Source organism: Lampetra planeri, chromosome 3, assembly GCF_965212315.1.
Source record: "Lampetra planeri chromosome 3, kcLamPlan1.2.h2, whole genome shotgun sequence".
In the NCBI taxonomy this organism is placed as follows: Eukaryota; Metazoa; Chordata; class Hyperoartia; order Petromyzontiformes; family Petromyzontidae; genus Lampetra; species Lampetra planeri.
The window spans coordinates 28,857,579-28,872,952 of record NC_136109.1 but is presented as its reverse complement, the minus strand read 5'-3'; the positions used below and the strand labels follow the sequence as shown (position 1 = coordinate 28,872,952).

General features: G+C 55.3%; 1 protein-coding gene across 2 annotated transcripts in view; it reads right to left on the bottom strand.

The window, feature by feature from the left end:
• Positions 1-15,374, bottom strand: part of POLG (DNA polymerase gamma, catalytic subunit) — a 17,327-nt gene extending 1,953 nt beyond the window's left edge. Inside the window, exons 1-22 of one of the 2 annotated variants that reach the window (XM_078592598.1) lie at positions 14,391-15,374; positions 13,131-13,591; positions 12,128-12,513; positions 11,701-11,929; positions 11,101-11,268; positions 10,140-10,286; positions 9,334-9,413; positions 8,391-8,573; positions 7,755-7,960; positions 7,349-7,475; positions 6,583-6,897; positions 5,950-6,067; positions 5,349-5,462; positions 4,740-4,856; positions 4,435-4,595; positions 4,234-4,287; positions 3,581-3,698; positions 3,088-3,223; positions 2,046-2,292; positions 1,476-1,598; positions 1,022-1,190; positions 318-526 (exon numbers count right to left, since the gene is read on the bottom strand). In XM_078592598.1, coding sequence (XP_078448724.1) covers positions 318-526; positions 1,022-1,190; positions 1,476-1,598; positions 2,046-2,292; positions 3,088-3,223; positions 3,581-3,698; positions 4,234-4,287; positions 4,435-4,595; positions 4,740-4,856; positions 5,349-5,462; positions 5,950-6,067; positions 6,583-6,897; positions 7,349-7,475; positions 7,755-7,960; positions 8,391-8,573; positions 9,334-9,413; positions 10,140-10,286; positions 11,101-11,268; positions 11,701-11,929; positions 12,128-12,513; positions 13,131-13,439 — 3,716 coding nt within the window. In that variant the 5' untranslated portion in view covers positions 13,440-13,591; positions 14,391-15,374. The remainder of the gene's footprint in view (positions 1-317; positions 527-1,021; positions 1,191-1,475; positions 1,599-2,045; positions 2,293-3,087; positions 3,224-3,580; positions 3,699-4,233; positions 4,288-4,434; positions 4,596-4,739; positions 4,857-5,348; positions 5,463-5,949; positions 6,068-6,582; positions 6,898-7,348; positions 7,476-7,754; positions 7,961-8,390; positions 8,574-9,333; positions 9,414-10,139; positions 10,287-11,100; positions 11,269-11,700; positions 11,930-12,127; positions 12,514-13,130; positions 13,592-14,390) is intronic. The other variant, XM_078592599.1, reaches the window with a different exon arrangement.

The window sequence follows — 15,374 nt, the reverse complement described above, 5'->3', positions numbered from 1 at the left end:
AAAAGATCCTTTTGCTTGCGTCATCACGACATAAGGGACTGCACTAACCACAGCACTGGTCATGTGTGTGCATAATAATCACCAACCATTATCAATCCACCGCTGGATTAAATCTTTCCCAATCTGTCACCATCCCACACGGTCTTGCGATGCCACAATCCCTCTCACTCCTGCGCATGATCTGACATCCTCCTGGGCGTGTTCCTTTCTCTGGTTGCCATTCCATCACCACCGATCTCGTCCATCGGCCATTCGCGCCCCGTCTCTGACACCCACGGACCCCACCTTCCCCCCTCCCCCCTCGTTGCCCTCCTCACCGGGTGAGCAGGTTGGTGATCTGCATGGCGAGGGCGGCGCGGTAGCGGTCCTCGCTGGCCACCAGGTACCGCACCTCGTCGTGGATGCTGATGCAGAAGCGACCCTCGATGCGGTACTCCTCCAGCAGCCAGCGCATGCACACGAGCATGAGGTGCAAGTAGTCGACCGCCGAGCTCTGCACCACCCAGTTCACCCTGCTCGTGATGAACTGCAACAACAAAGATCCCCCCGTGTAGCCTTCACACAATGTTAGGGCAAGTGCTGTTCGCGAGCACCTATGAAGTCTGGTGCAGCATACGAAGAGGTGGGTGACCAGTTCAGATATTCCGTGAGCGGGCATCGCAGTAGAGTCGCGGGGTTCGTGGCACGGCGCACTAGCCGCCACACTGCCGCTCCCAATTAGCATGGGCAATGTTCAGATGCACAGCTCTGTATGCAGTAGGCACCGAGTCGTCAATGGACAAAGCTGTGGCACATTGGCTTCACGTAGCAGTGGGTAGATTGTGGCCGATACCAATACCGCCTGATTTCATCAATGCTAACGCTGTCCAATATCAAAACCATTGCTTCCTACCTCCCGCCAGATACCGCAGCAGTATCTGGACACCCCTTGGTATTATGATCTCCACCATCAGTCCTTGGGTCATTCCCGCCTTGTTCATAGGTTCAGCGGAGGATGTCAAAGGGGGGCACAGGGACTCACTTCGTCCTGCACGGCCGAGGGCTCCAGTGCCCGGCTGATGCTGGCGCCCAGCACGGGCGTGCGTGGCGCGGGCGACATGGCGATGCTCTCCAGTTTGTTGAACATCTCCGACTCTGTGCCGCCGGACCAGGCGCGTCCATCTGTGATGCGCCACTTGGAGCCCTTTGACCTGAGTGCGGGTCACACCAACAACGACAATTGCTGCTGCATCGCAAGGTCAAGTCAAGAGGTCATCACGGCCAATGTTACAAAAGCCACGACTATTGCTAGCCATCGCTTCCTTCCAACCTTGCCTTTTCCAGATCCCAAAATTGCTGCAAAGTTGACACATGACCTGGTGATGATAATGATGGGGAAATTGATGATAATGACTTCGATGATGATGACAATTAGGATGATGATGATAACAATGATGATGGCGGTGATCGGCAAGGGGCGAGGAATGGAGCTGCACCTTCGCGAAGCCTCCCTCTGAATCTTGCGCAGGTCCTGACTGGAGATGAAGCCGTCCTCGCTCACCTCCACGGGCACGCCCAGCGTCTCCACCAGCCACTCGCCCTCCTCCGACAGCCGGTGCCTGCGTGCAGAACGTGGTGGTGGTCACGGCATCACAAGACTCGCACGAACACCGGAGTGCTTGTGAATAAAATTCATGCCATAATCTCTCGGCCATTGTGAGCTAGTGGCCATCACGAGGCGATTAGTTTGTCCGTTGACAGAGCTGTTCATCGTCCAACCTGTTTGCCTACCACCAATCTGGTTGAGTACTTGATTGGAAGACGGCGTGTGATGTACCAGGTGTTGTAGGCATGGGCTTCCCATAACCACCACCCACCTAGCAACCCAAACCACGTTTGGGAATTTAACAAATATGTGCGATCTACCAACATTTTCTCCAAAACGCTGTATCACAGGCACGAAACTGGGCAGGCAACAGGTGGTAGCGACTTCACTGCTTGCTGCCTGCCCATGGCTGACGCACCGCCCATCCATCGCTCACCCACTGCCCGCCCATCACACTCACCGGCGGACGCCCTTGGTGGCGGCGTACATGGCGCGCGCCTTCTCGGCCGCCTGCTGCGGCGAGAGGCGGTGGTTGAACTGCATGAGGAGGCGCTCGGCGAAGGGCTGCCCGGCGCCGTAGATGCGGCCGTAGTTGAAGACCTTGGCGTGCTCGCGGCTGATGCCCACGGTGGACGCCGTCTTGCTGTGCAGGTCCGTGCCGTCGCTCTTGCGGCCCTGCAGCGTCATCCAGCCGAAGGCCGTGCACCCTGCGCCGCCGCGTCGCGAGCACAAGCCGTGACGACGATCGCACCCTCCCACCCTCCCCCCTTCTCAACATCGTTCTCGTAGTACGCGGCGGATTTTGGCTGGCCGTTGAACAAAGATGGTCACCGCATCGCGCGCTTCCAGATGTGCTTCTGCGGCCGTTTGGAACGCTCTTCGTTCTGATATTAGGAAGACACTGGAGCTATGCAATTTTAAATCATTTCTATTGAAAACTAATTTCTTTCGAACTGCTTTTTGCCTTTAGTTTTTTGTCCTTCCCCCGCACCTCCGATTAGCACTAGTGGCTACGTACGGTGCAAAAGAAGTTCAACATAATGCATTTTCGGAGCATTTTCTATGTATTCATTTATGCAGAACAAATAACAAAAGCAACAGTTACGTGAGGAATTGCAAATACTGCAAACATAACTCCCTTCAGTGCAAATCAGCTCGAGCAGATGACCTCCAGGAGGATCACAGCACAAAACTATAGAAACGTATATAGGGTGACTTTGTACGGTGGGCATCCTCTCGAGATGGAGCGATGAGATCAGTTTGTGTGCGGGAGCTAGAAGGATTGCTGCATGGCATGACTGTGGGCGATGGCCGTGGCTTGGAGAGGCCACCATTCAGCAATGTATAGTTCACAGATATAGATCTCATCAGCAATCTGTTACATTCTAGATGCCAAGATGTGGCAAGTAAAGCTGAATAGATGCAGCTGCTGCTACCGAGCGACGCCGTCACGCCACACGCCCGCCCACCAGCTCACACGCGCGTGAGCCCCCGGGCCCCACCGTGCATGCCGGCCATCTGCGCGTCGCCCAGCACGGAGGCGATCCACAGCTCCTGCGAGTCCACGTCGGCTCCCACCAGATGGTACCCCGGCGGTGCCTGCACCATGGCCTTGAGCTCGCTGCCCACGCGGTCCGCCTGTCACGTGTGGACACGACGGTTATCGGACAACACAGATGAACTGACCGGGCGAGCGACCGACCACCCGAGCAACGGACTCACGGACGGATCGAGCGACTGTGGGGCAGGGGGCGACCGCGGGCGACGAGACGTGGCGAGCACAAGATCGTAGGAGGTGGATTGTGAACTACTAACGAAGATGATCGCGGTGTAGACGGCTTTGTGCAACCCGGTTGCGAGACGCTGTAAAAGTCCTTATTGTATGTGTATCATTTATATTTTGATTATATTTTATTATTCATTAGTCCTTTGTCAATCCACTAGCTTCGTCGGTCAGGGTCGCCGTTTGACCGCTAGCGAGTGCCCAATCCGTACCCGCGCGTTGCTGGCGGTGAGCCACGTGGGCTCCACAGCCCGGCGTGTCACCGTCCCCGCCGTCACCACCTGCGGCAGGATGGCGCCGTACTTCCCGTCGTCGTCAAAGTCCGAGTGCCTGCAAGCGGCCGGGCGAGTGAGACGATGAGAGGGCGAGCGACAGAGCACGCGACAGTGGGTGAGAAGGCTCAAGAGAGTGGCACGGTCCGTTGGGTTTACGGTGGATTCATGCTAGGGTGGGGTGGGGGTGTGGTGTGGCGATCCGGCCGCGTGGCCCAGTGGTTTGAGAGCTTGCGCCGTGCAGGTGGGAGGTCCCGAGTTCAAATGCTGCATCGAGGGTTGATGACTCAACCCATCATCATTCATCCAGGTATGATAAAATAATTCATGTTTTGTTAGGAGTGAACAATGATTGTTGTACAGAGTGGATGGGACGTCTCTAAACTCTTTTAAGGTAGGGATGGAGACCTCCCACTCACTCTGTATGCAAATCCGAGTACTCATCATAAGAATGTAGAATATTCTCCATTGGTTCAGCTCCACCAATGGAGATGCCCTCCACCCAATACTCATTTTAACGTCGAGACATTTAAGAAGATTGCGTGTGCTGCGACTGGTGGCGAGAACACCTCGCACAACCTCGCAATAATTACCTGCTCACTGTCTTGGGAAGCTCGCTTTTCTTCAGCCACACAACTTTCTGCGAGCTGCGGAACAAAACATCCGCGCGTCCCGGTTAAATCGCACCGCTCCCAATCACGGCAACGTCACAACTGGGGGCGTCGTGAGAAGGTGGCGGCAGCAGCGATCTTGAGCCGCTGCCACCTCCGCCGCCACATCAGCACCGACCGCACCTGATGCGTTTCTGAGCGTTGCGCCAGAAGGAGATCATTTTGTTGATCTCGAGCGCCCTCGTGGCGTCGGCTCCACCGCCGCTCGCCTGCAGGGTGCCGTCCTCCATCTTGCTCAGAAAGTCCTTGGCCAGGGGGCTGCCCACTTTGTTGTCGTTGCCGTCCTGCGGGACCCACGCAAAACGCCTCTCGTCGGTCGGCTGTCACGACGGCGGGCGGAGTGGGGGGCGGGGGCGGAAGCGGTTGAATTCGTCTGAACGACGTTAACGCCTCGGTTCGTACGCGACGGAGGGAATAGGCGAGCGCACCTTGTGCGGCAGACGGAAGAACCAGCAACCGGGCAGGTTAACGTCGTTGAATGGTCCGTTGCCATAGTGATAGCACGCCTCGCCCACGTCGCCCGGCTCGGCGTCGCACGTCCCCACCTGGAACCCCCAAGATGCAGGCACAAGCGGTGCGCACGTGTTCATGAAGACGACTTAAGTTTGTAATTTGATTCACAAACTTGCCTTCTTGTGTTAGCCCGCAGTTCTGCCTTACGAAAGAGACCTCTCTCTTAGTGTGGGATGTCATCTGGTTATTAAGGTCACTGATTGACCGATTGATTCTACTGACTGAATGATTGAATGATAACGAAGACCTGAACATACTGGCTAAACCAGCGGATGGGTAGTGTTGGGCCCCACAACACCAAGTGGTTGGCGGGGCTACCCCAGTCGTGGGCGGGGTTTGCAGAGAAGTGGGCGAGGTCAATGTGAGCAGCAGCGAGGAGGCCTTCCATTGTGTGGGTGGGGCTAGTGATTGGGTTAGTTTCTGAGTGGGTGTGGCCATGTAGAAGCGGGCATCTTCGCCAGCTCACCACGTGCCCCGGTTAAGCGTCCCAGAAATGTGGCACCTGTACTTTATGGGCGCGTTACCGTGGAGCTTCCCCCCTTCTTGGCCACCCCTTTCTTGCGTTTGGCGCCGGTGGGCTTCGCCGGCGGATCGATACCGTTGCCTTCCAGGAGGTCCAGTCGACACATCTCCTCCGCCTGACGAGACACAACCACAGCAACAAAGACGAAGGAGCTGGATTAAGCCAGACTGTCAAGTGCCGCTCGCTCGCACCTATTACGAGTGGTGTATGGCACGTGTTGCGGTGTTGTGGCCAGCAACGAGGCTGACCACCTTTGTGTCCTTCGAGCTGATGTTCACACAGCGCAGCAGGTGCTCATTTCAGATTGAGACAGTCTCGGATGGACTCAGGCAGGAATCGAACTCGGGTACTGTGATTGTAGTGCAGTGCGTTAGAGCCACTATTCAGACTGTTCCTGATCTCCCCTATCGTTCACTTTTCACTTGCGGTGTTTACCACATGCGTGCTGGACTAGGTGCATTCCGAAGTGGTGAGGTTCTCCCAAACCCAGACCGGTATGATTAGGGTCGGCAGCCGAGATGGAACGCGCGGAATCTGAGTTCGGCTTGGCCGTCGCCTCGCCCCACCCCCCCAGGTCCGAGCTCCGCGAGCGTCGTCGTCACCTCCTTCCACACGTCGCTGTTCCTCAGCATGAACTTGTCGGCAAGCGCCAAGTCCAGTGCCGCCGGGGCCTCCTTGCCCTTCCGCCGGCAGTGCCGCTGGTACACCTCCCCGACGGCCCTGGGGAGGGACGGGAGCGGGGAGCCCAGGTGGTGAGCGACCACACGGCACCGACGTTAGGCGAGCGGCGATCCGCCGCAAAATCCTTAAACGGTGAGAAACTGGGAACGGGAGCGTGCGTGCATGCGGCCTGGAAATAGATGATACCCGCCCAATGCAATTCGTAGATTTGTCTAGAAATTCCCTTTTGCGAGTCATCATCCTTCCCTTGATGTGCAGCCTCTGCCGCAATTGGGTCACTCGTTAGGGTTCAGGGTCACGGCTCGGTTCAAACCGTTTATTCTGTACATCGTGCTTTTATGTCTCATTAGTAGGGTTGTAACAATGCTTGGATTCACTGATTAAATCAAATGTTGTGCTCTAACAGTTGATAATCCTCTCAGTGACTGTGCAGTCATTGGCGACTGGGCTGAGACCATCGCTTGGGAACCCAGATTAACTGTGGTTAATCGGCTCAGCGTTCTGCTGCCTCGTGGGAGGTTTTGGCGATGCGCCACATCCCACCCCGTGCCCACCTGCTGGGGAACGCCACCGCCACGTCGGTTTCCCCGCCCGCCTCGCCCGCCTCGCCCGCCTCGCCCGCCTCGCCCACCTCGCCCACTCCTTCCCGTGCCCCGTCTCCGCCGCACTCCCCATTCCCCGTGTCCCCCCCCGGGTCACCTCGCCCGGGCACCAGGTAGCCCCAGCCGTGCGGGGTCGTGTGGTGCAGCGGGAATCCATCCCAGCTGAGCCGCAGGAGCTTGGGCGTGAGGCGCATTTGCAGGCTCAGCAGCGAGGGGCCAGGGCTCCACTCGGGGTCGCTGGGCGGCGGGCAGAGCTTGCGGTACCACCTGACCCGACCGCACGCACAAAGACGAAGATTGCCCGTCCGTGTCGCCCTTGTAGACTCTTAGGTCAAGTGCCGCGAGTGCTTGAGAAGGCCGGCACGGCGCACCAAGAGGTGGTGGTGTGGCCACCATGGTGCCCAGCCACTTTCATCTACCCAGTGCTGATGCGATCCGCCAACTCTTGCCTTCGAAGCACTGGATCACAGGCGTGGGTCAATTGCGTGTGAACACGTGCTCATACACACGGCCTGCGGACGTTCCACTATCAGTAATGAACCAAGTCTCTCACTACCACCCCCATGATGATTAGATACATTTTAGCGATTTAGGATTAAAATTCGAGCGAACAATTGACTCTTCTTTTCTACATTGCAATGAATGGTAGTGTGTCTGGTAGTGCACACGGCGGTGGTACGGTGGCTGGTGAACGGTGCTGATCTACGAGGGGGCTCACGCGGGGTGCCCTTGGAGGAACTGCTGCCTCTTGGGGAGCAGCGGCAGCGTCCGCTGCTTGAGCCTCTCCAGCGCGAGCGACCCCGCCGGCGGGACCTGCTCCTCCTCCTCGCTCGGCGGCCCCGGGTCTGGCGAGGGGAACAATGCGAGAGGGTGCCGCCATGGGGCCTCGGTAATACACCTGGCGACCTTCCCACGCCCACTTCTTTAGAACTGCTTTTTTTTGTTTAATTTGTCCTTCCCCCCCACCTCCGATTGGCACAATTGGCTATGTATGGTGCGAAAGAAGTTCAACATACATACTTCACCATCGATCCCTTCGTCTCAAACACGCCGTCGCCCCTCTGAAAAGTTCACATCGTGCCGCCTGAACAGCAGCCCCGTGGAGCGAGCCCCGAGCCTCTCACCTTCATCGTCGTCGCACGCGGACGCAGACGTGGTGGCGGCAGCGGTGGCAGCAGCGGCGGCATCGACACCGGCGGCAGGGTCCTGTGCGCTTTTCTTCGCAGCAGCTTTGCCTGTTTTATCTTTTTTCTTCCCAGCCGCCACCTTCTTCAGTTTGAACTCCTGTGTCGACCAGTCCTGGTCCCAGAACCACGGGTCGTCTTTGTACCTTGGGGATGACCACAAATTCCTTATCAGCCTAGCATGAATTGCTATTAGAGCTGGGACAATTAGTCAATTGGTTAACAGACTAGAAATTGTATTCGACCACCTTCATGTGGATCTATTACTCAGGCCCCTTTAATATTGGTGGCCGCCCCTACATCCTGCCTCCCGAAGGCAGGAAACCCCTAGGAGCCACGCCCAGCGTGGCACGGACAACACCATCGAAATCACCAAGCCACATCCCATTCAGCGGCACACGTGGGAACAGAGGTGACACTTCTTCCCACACCACCCTCCCACCAACTATTTACACAATGTCCAAACAGTCAGACAATCGAACCGATACTGGTTGGAGTGATCAGTTATCGGAGTCATCAGGCAGCTGCCCGGCTCTTAATCTCCTCGTGTTCGAAAAAACTCGGCAACGCGCCCACCTCTCGCCCTGCAGCAGGCCACACGCCTCGTTGGCCAGACTCATGAGCGACTGCTTCATCTCGCGCTGCAGCTCCTGGTAGGTGTCGTGCGACTCGCTCACGTAGCGCTCCCAGTTGTGGTTCACGGGCAGGTAGCACTGACCCATCTCCAGCATGCCGGCCAGCGTCACCGGGTGGGGGCACCTGCCGTTGTTGGCACAGGGGACATTGTAGGGACCTTCAGTCAAGCGAGAGAGAAAAATAATTCCACCTTTCTGGAAAGTGGTAAAATATGTTTTTTTATCTCAAGTCTCTTCGGGAATCAAACGTACGGCTTTTAGTTATCAAGAGTACATCGGAGAGAAATTCCCAGCGTACGTGACGGCTCTGGAACCCCTGCGGGTTACAGACAACTCATAGACATGCTCCGTGACGAGCCACAATGGTGAAGGAGTAGAAGATATGGATGGGGGAATTCTTCTAACAGTGAGGTAAGCACATTCCAACCCTGTATTGTGTGACTTTAATGCCAATGTAGGTACAAAGGTTCAGAGATGATCGGTCGATTGGTAAAGTTGGCAGAAGAGTCACGAATGAGAAAGGAGTAAGTATCTATTAGAATTGTCAGCCAGCAAAGACATGAATTTACTGATTTTTTTAAAGAGAGAATCTGGAAAATGAACGTGAAGGATTCCAAAATGAAAATCAACTCGAATGGACAAACCCAAAATTGTCAATCTCTGTCCTCAACAAATTCAACACTGAAAACCATTCACAGCCAGATGCGATCAACGTTACACTTGAGCATCGCCCAAGAGAGGTCAACGCTCATGAGAGGGAATCACAAGGCGGCCATTGGTGTTGTTGTTGTTGTGCAGAGGGGGACGGGAGGAGCCCCGGTGGTCGGAGCAAGGGCTCAACGCTCGGCGGGGTCACACGGGAGTCGCGCGCGAAGAGTGCTCACCTCTTCATGAAGAGCGGCAGCTGCTGGCAGAACACCTCGTGCGTGGCTTTCACGTCCCGCGCGCAGTACGACATCAGCTCCTGCCGCGGCGCCACACGACATAAACGATCGGCATAATCAAAGCCATTGCGTTATGGAAGAGGGGCCATTGACCGAAATGTCTTCTGTTTTTTATTGTTTCTTGTTAGGGCCACACAGTGTTACTGATGAATGTGTTGAGTTCATTTGTAATATCGAATGGATGCTTGTACAATTGTATAATACACATTTAAACATTCGTTCCCCCCACTATCATGAATGATTTTGCACAATTTAAATTTTTGGTTTGATTCAATGCATTTTTTTCACATCGCTTGAGGTGTTGCTCGTTTATTTGTCTCGTTTGTACAGTTTTATTCGCTCTATTACCCTAAATAAGGTATTCGCATATCGTGTACATCATCATCCATGTTCTATCCACTGCTGGATGAAGGCTACCCCACGTCGCCATGCCATTAAGGTCTCACGATGCAGCAATCCACCTCACTCCCGTGCACGAGCTCATCTCACGACTGTGACTGGCATTCATCGGAAATAAATATCAAAAGCAAAATTCGATATCGTGCGTATGTAAAACAATTCGAATCGATGAATAAATGCAACGATACATGCCACTTCGAAACATTAATTTGGAAGCGAGGCGCCTTAGGCAGACAACAGCCAAAAATCCACATTTATAGACTTTTTAAAACCAAACTGCATCGTGACGGCAGCGCAGTCTGCGAGCGCCCCTCGCCCTGGCCGCTCGCCACCGTTGCCGCGCTCACCTGGAAGCTGCCGCGAACGTCCTCCATGCTGCCCTTGACGAAGACGTCGCGCTCCTCCTTATCCAGCGCCGGGCCCCCCACGTAGAGTCCGTGCACGTCCACCAGGTTGTTGATGCTGGACACGTCCACCCAGTCCCACGCGCCCATCTGCTCGCGCCAGGCGAGGGCGAGGTGGAGCAGGCGGGCGGGCGAGCGTGTCCGCGGTCGAGCGAGTGATCGAGCAGGCGGGAAAGCGAGCAGTCAACCGAGCCGATGTTAATTGTTACAAACCTCCAGTGCTGTTGTGGCAACACACGATGTGGCCGAACAGGTGAACAGGTGTACACGCTCAACCAAGAGGCCATCGGGTGTAAACACAGTTTATCCACAACGGGGCGAACGTTCGAACGTATAGTTCAGCCAGTAGTGTCATTTGTCCGAGAGCCCGTGGATGACCCAAACTCGTCAGATCAGACTCTGAGAGTGCCCGTGTGTGCGGCTTAACAGGTGCTCGCTAACAGTGCTTGTCAAAGTCTATGTGTGTTGATAAGTTTGTTGAAGTGTACGAGTGTGTCGGTAGCGGTAGTGCAGTGGCTAGCTCACTGCGCTACGATTCCAGCGATCCGAATTTGCTTCCCGCTCACGTCCAAGATCGGTGATGAAAATCTGAACCACTCATGGGCCTCCGCTTGGTCGATTCAACCTTAAATTATGACTGGTGTGGTGTAAACATCAGCACTGGGGAGACAAAGGCGGCTGGGCGTGGGGCTGGCCGCCCACCCCCTCGTGTCACCGTGCTGACCTTCATAGGTGCTACTCGCTAACAGCACTTGCCCAAACAGCTTTGGGCGGGGGGAGCGGATGTATGTGTTTTCTGTGTGTGTGTGTGTGTCCGCATGCATTTCTGTGGCGCGCATTCACGTTCACGTGACGATGACACCGGTGCTGCCGCCACCCGCAGGCGACCGGCGCCGCTTCGTACCGCGGGGCCGTCGAACTTCTGCCGCGTGCGCGCCATGTGCTCCTGCACCTCCTGCAACCCGCGCCGCTTGCCGTGCCGGCTCGCCATCCACAGGCTGCGCTGGAAGCCCGTGAGCCCCGAGATGGCCATGTGCAGGCTCATGGTGTCAAGGAACCGCAGCCGGGTCGTCTGCCGGGGAGCGGCGGGCGGAGACGAGGTGAAATATATCGAATGGTTAAATTGATAAACGGTCATCGTGCCCGATGCCCACTGATGCCAGCACCACCACCACGCCCTTGAAGTCAATGCTTCTTGCCTTCTGCTAGATCCTGGGGTTTCTCACCCCCTCCTCCAATTCCATCCTGAAATTAGGTCTTACACAGATAACGTGTCCTTTGATGACCGCTCTTTCAGAATGATCGTCACCAGTTGCCTTCAGGTCTTCCCCTTGGTCCATGGCCTCTGGGTGCCACTCCCAATGGCTATCTTGCTGACCTGCCCTCTACCCTGCACGTGTCTCACATTTAATCGATTTGCCACAAATGTGCATTTAAGCACACGCACGTACACGCAGCAAAAGCGGCTGTAGAGAGGCTTCCACGACGGCGCCGCGGCACGTACCGCGAGCTGGTACTGCTCCCGCACGTGCGCGCGATCGAAGCTGACGTTGTGTCCCACCACAAGTCGCTCGGTTGAGTCCCCTTGCGATGAGGACGACGACGACGTGGACGAGGAGGAAGCAGAGGAGCGGCTTCCGCTGCCCGACTCCATCGGGATGAGGTCCTGCAGGGAGAGCTGCTGGGGCCACGAGAAGCGGCGCTCCACCAGCCTTCGGCTGCACCAGGAGTACCTGTGTGCGGATGTACAGGTGTGGTGTCACAGGTGCGGTGCACAAGCGTGGATGCGGCAGAGGTGTGGTTGTACAGGTTTGGTTTCCCAGCTATGGTCATATAGGTGTGATGGTTGCACAGGTGCGGCCGCGTCTTCCCCTAACCAACACGTCGCTCCGCTCTCGCTCGCTCTCCTCCACATTGGGCACGTCACTAACCAAGCGGTGGGGGAACAGGCGACGGCCAGCGTGGGGCAGTGGCCCTCGGTCACGCACACCTCCACGTCGAACACGAGGCCCGGCTCGTCGGGAAAGGGCACGGCCTCGACGTGCTCGTCGGGGCCGTACCGCGTCCACCCGGCCTCGTAGCGCCACTCGCGCGGCAGAGCCGGCAGAGCCGAGCACGCCACGAGGCCGCACGCCGCGCGCACGTAGCCCAGGCTCTGCCGCGTGGCCAGGGCGCGGAAGTGACCGTCCACCGAGTCGCCCAGCAGAGGAGGCAGGCGGAGGTGGACGTCCTTCAGCAGAGCGCCGTCACGGCCCCACAGACCGTGCTGGGATAGGTGCTCCTTGCTGAGCTGCACACTCTCTTCAGGGTGGCTGTGCTGTCGATGGACAGGAAACCGCACGCAGTCAATTACTGTAGATGTCTCTGGCTTGAGTGTGATCTCTAATCCATGTCTCAGTGCAGTTCCAAGCATGCACATCTCCATGCTTATTTGTGCACTTTAAAGTTTTTCTTCCATTATCTATCCTGAAATGTCGGCCTATGGATATGTTGTATGACAGTTGTGATTATGAACCTGGCAAGTTGTATTTGTGCATTAAGAATACACCAACAGTTACCTAAACAGTCTCAGTTCCACATGATTATGTTTATAAAAGGTTCAGCTGGCAATGTATTTGCCCAAATCCTCGTTCATTTGTTTTTCAAACGTGGGGAAACAAGTGCCTGGAGAAAACACCATGCATATGCGGGGATAATACCTAACTTTGAAGACGTATTGAGGTTTCCCGAGTACATAAATACAGTTAAAAAATCTCGCACTGACCATAATCAATCAACCACTAGTACTAGCTATTCCCATAACTAGCCAACCACGAGTACTAGCCTCTACCTTAACCCTAACCAAAGCCAATCAGCCACTAGCAATGGCCCCGTCACCGACCCGTTTATATTTGTGTGTTGTTCGTTGTTCTGGTGTCTGGATGTTCACCTCACCGTCTTAAGTTTTACATCAGCCGCCAGTCCAGCAGCATCGCACGGACGCACCTCTACGCCTTTGAAGATCTGCTCGTGGAGGTTCCTGCTCAGCATCTGAATGTTGAGAGGGTTCATCCGCGTCTCGTCCCGCTCGCTCTTCTCCTCCGCCTCGATCGTGGCCTCGATCGTGCGCTCGGCCCGTGAGCGCGCCCAGCGCCGGCACGGAGCGGTGAGGAGCCCGGGAGCTCCCAGCCGCCGGCGCGACACGGCGGGAAGTAGCCACGCGGCCCGGGGCCCCGCGGACCGAGCGGCTGTGAGGATCCGCATGGTCTCTCCTCGTGCCCAAGTCTGAGGTTCTCAGGTCCCACCGAGGCTTCAGGTTCTAAGGTCTCAGACCCCAGTGTGTCAAGGCAGCAGAGGTCACAGGTGCCACGGTTCCAGGTCATACATCGGGGCCGTCCATAAATGACGTCCCGCACCTAGGGGGACGGGGGGGGGGGTCAGACATTTGTGACGATGTGTGACGAGGGGGGGGGGGTTGAGAAATGTGACGTCACATCAAAATGCGCAACCTTAAACAAATATAGACAAAACGTTCTACTTAATTAAATATACTTTTTAATAAATGTTTTCTCCTACAACATCAGAGTGCAGCCAGCGCCACATTAAATACGCACTACAATGACAATAGTTTAAAGCGATGTGAAGCATGTTTTATTTTTTTTGGTTGGGGGGCAGAGCTTTGTTACGTCATATTTGAGGGGGGGTCTGACTTTTTGTGACGCCGTGACGAGGGGAGGGGGTCAAAAATCGTGTGGCGTCATTTATGGACGGCCCCAGAGATCGTCATGTTCATGGGTCTTTGATACAGAGTTCTCAACATGCAAGATCTGAGGTTTAAAATTATCCTATCCCAAGGTCTAAAGAGTTGTAACGGTATCAGGTGCAAGCGGCTTCAGGTCGTTCGGGTCACGACCCGGAGTCCGCTCTGCAGCCGCCGCATGTCAATTGCGAGCCAGAAAGATTCCTTCTAACACCGCGGCTCGCTCTGCAATGCCGCGTGAGTTCTGTCCAGGCCCGCCGTGTCCAAGCACGAAGTCGGTGACCGTGTCAACGACTGCGCCGCGCTCATGTAGGATGTGCTGTGCAACAACACTGTACAGCGGTGTTCGGTGTGCGTGTTAATGGCTACGTTAAATGCTGTGTTGTTGATGGCTGTGTTGTTGTTCATTGATTAGCACGGCTGGTTAGGTACGGCGCGAAAGAAGTTCAACATACGGTGCAGTCGGAACGCACGGAGCCTGGCAGTGCGCGGGGTTCCAGCTCGACGCACGTGTAAACACGGCCCCGCGCGCACGTGCTTCCGCTCGTGTCGCGCCTTAACTCCGTCCGGGTGGAAACAACGGCACCGGAACCACTTGACGCGTTGAGAGAGTTCCCCCCGCCCCCTACTCACACACACGTGTAACACGGTGATACGATTGAGCGTTTACTTATCTTGTCTCTCCAGCAGTGCCACAACTGAGTCTTTGGACTCATTTTTCAGGAGGGTCCTGCTACGTTAAAAATCCCTAATCTCTGCCATTACATACAATGAAACAAGAAAAGGTAAAACATAAAATACAGAGCAATGTAATACAATACACTATTAGACATTGTAAAAAATAAATAAAAAGTCCATCCCAAGTTAGTGATTTTTTTATATTTTAGGCAGGAAATTAGTTTTCAAATTTAGATATTTGTTTTGGGTTGGGACCCCCTGGAAGATTTGGTCCCGTCCCCCCCCATGTTGACTCCATGGCTACGGCCTTGACTTAGTGGCATAAATCAAGTGGGTTGTCCAAATGGATGGACTTGCCCTAGCCATGACAATGTGCCATTTCACCACTCAGAGCAGTGAAAAGGTCTCTCTCCATGCTGCTCCCACAGGCAGTAGCCATGTGGCGGCATGTCAGCGTGACACAGGGCTCCCCACGATCGATATGTAACCACATCTGGATAATCTTGATCGGGAAAGCCAGGAGGCCGGTGGACGAATCGCATCGCCATGTATTTGTATTTAAGTGGACACATCGCCCAGTCGCGCTTGTACTTTGAAAGCTACGAACGCTCTTTACAACAACAACAACAAAAAACCTCAACGGGTTCGTCAATAGCACTGTGGTGCGCGTGACATTAAAAGGGAACGAATGTACATGAGGCGACGTTTCGGGCAACTGAGCCAATCTCGCACGACGCCTGATCTCGAATGTAAAAGCTGCA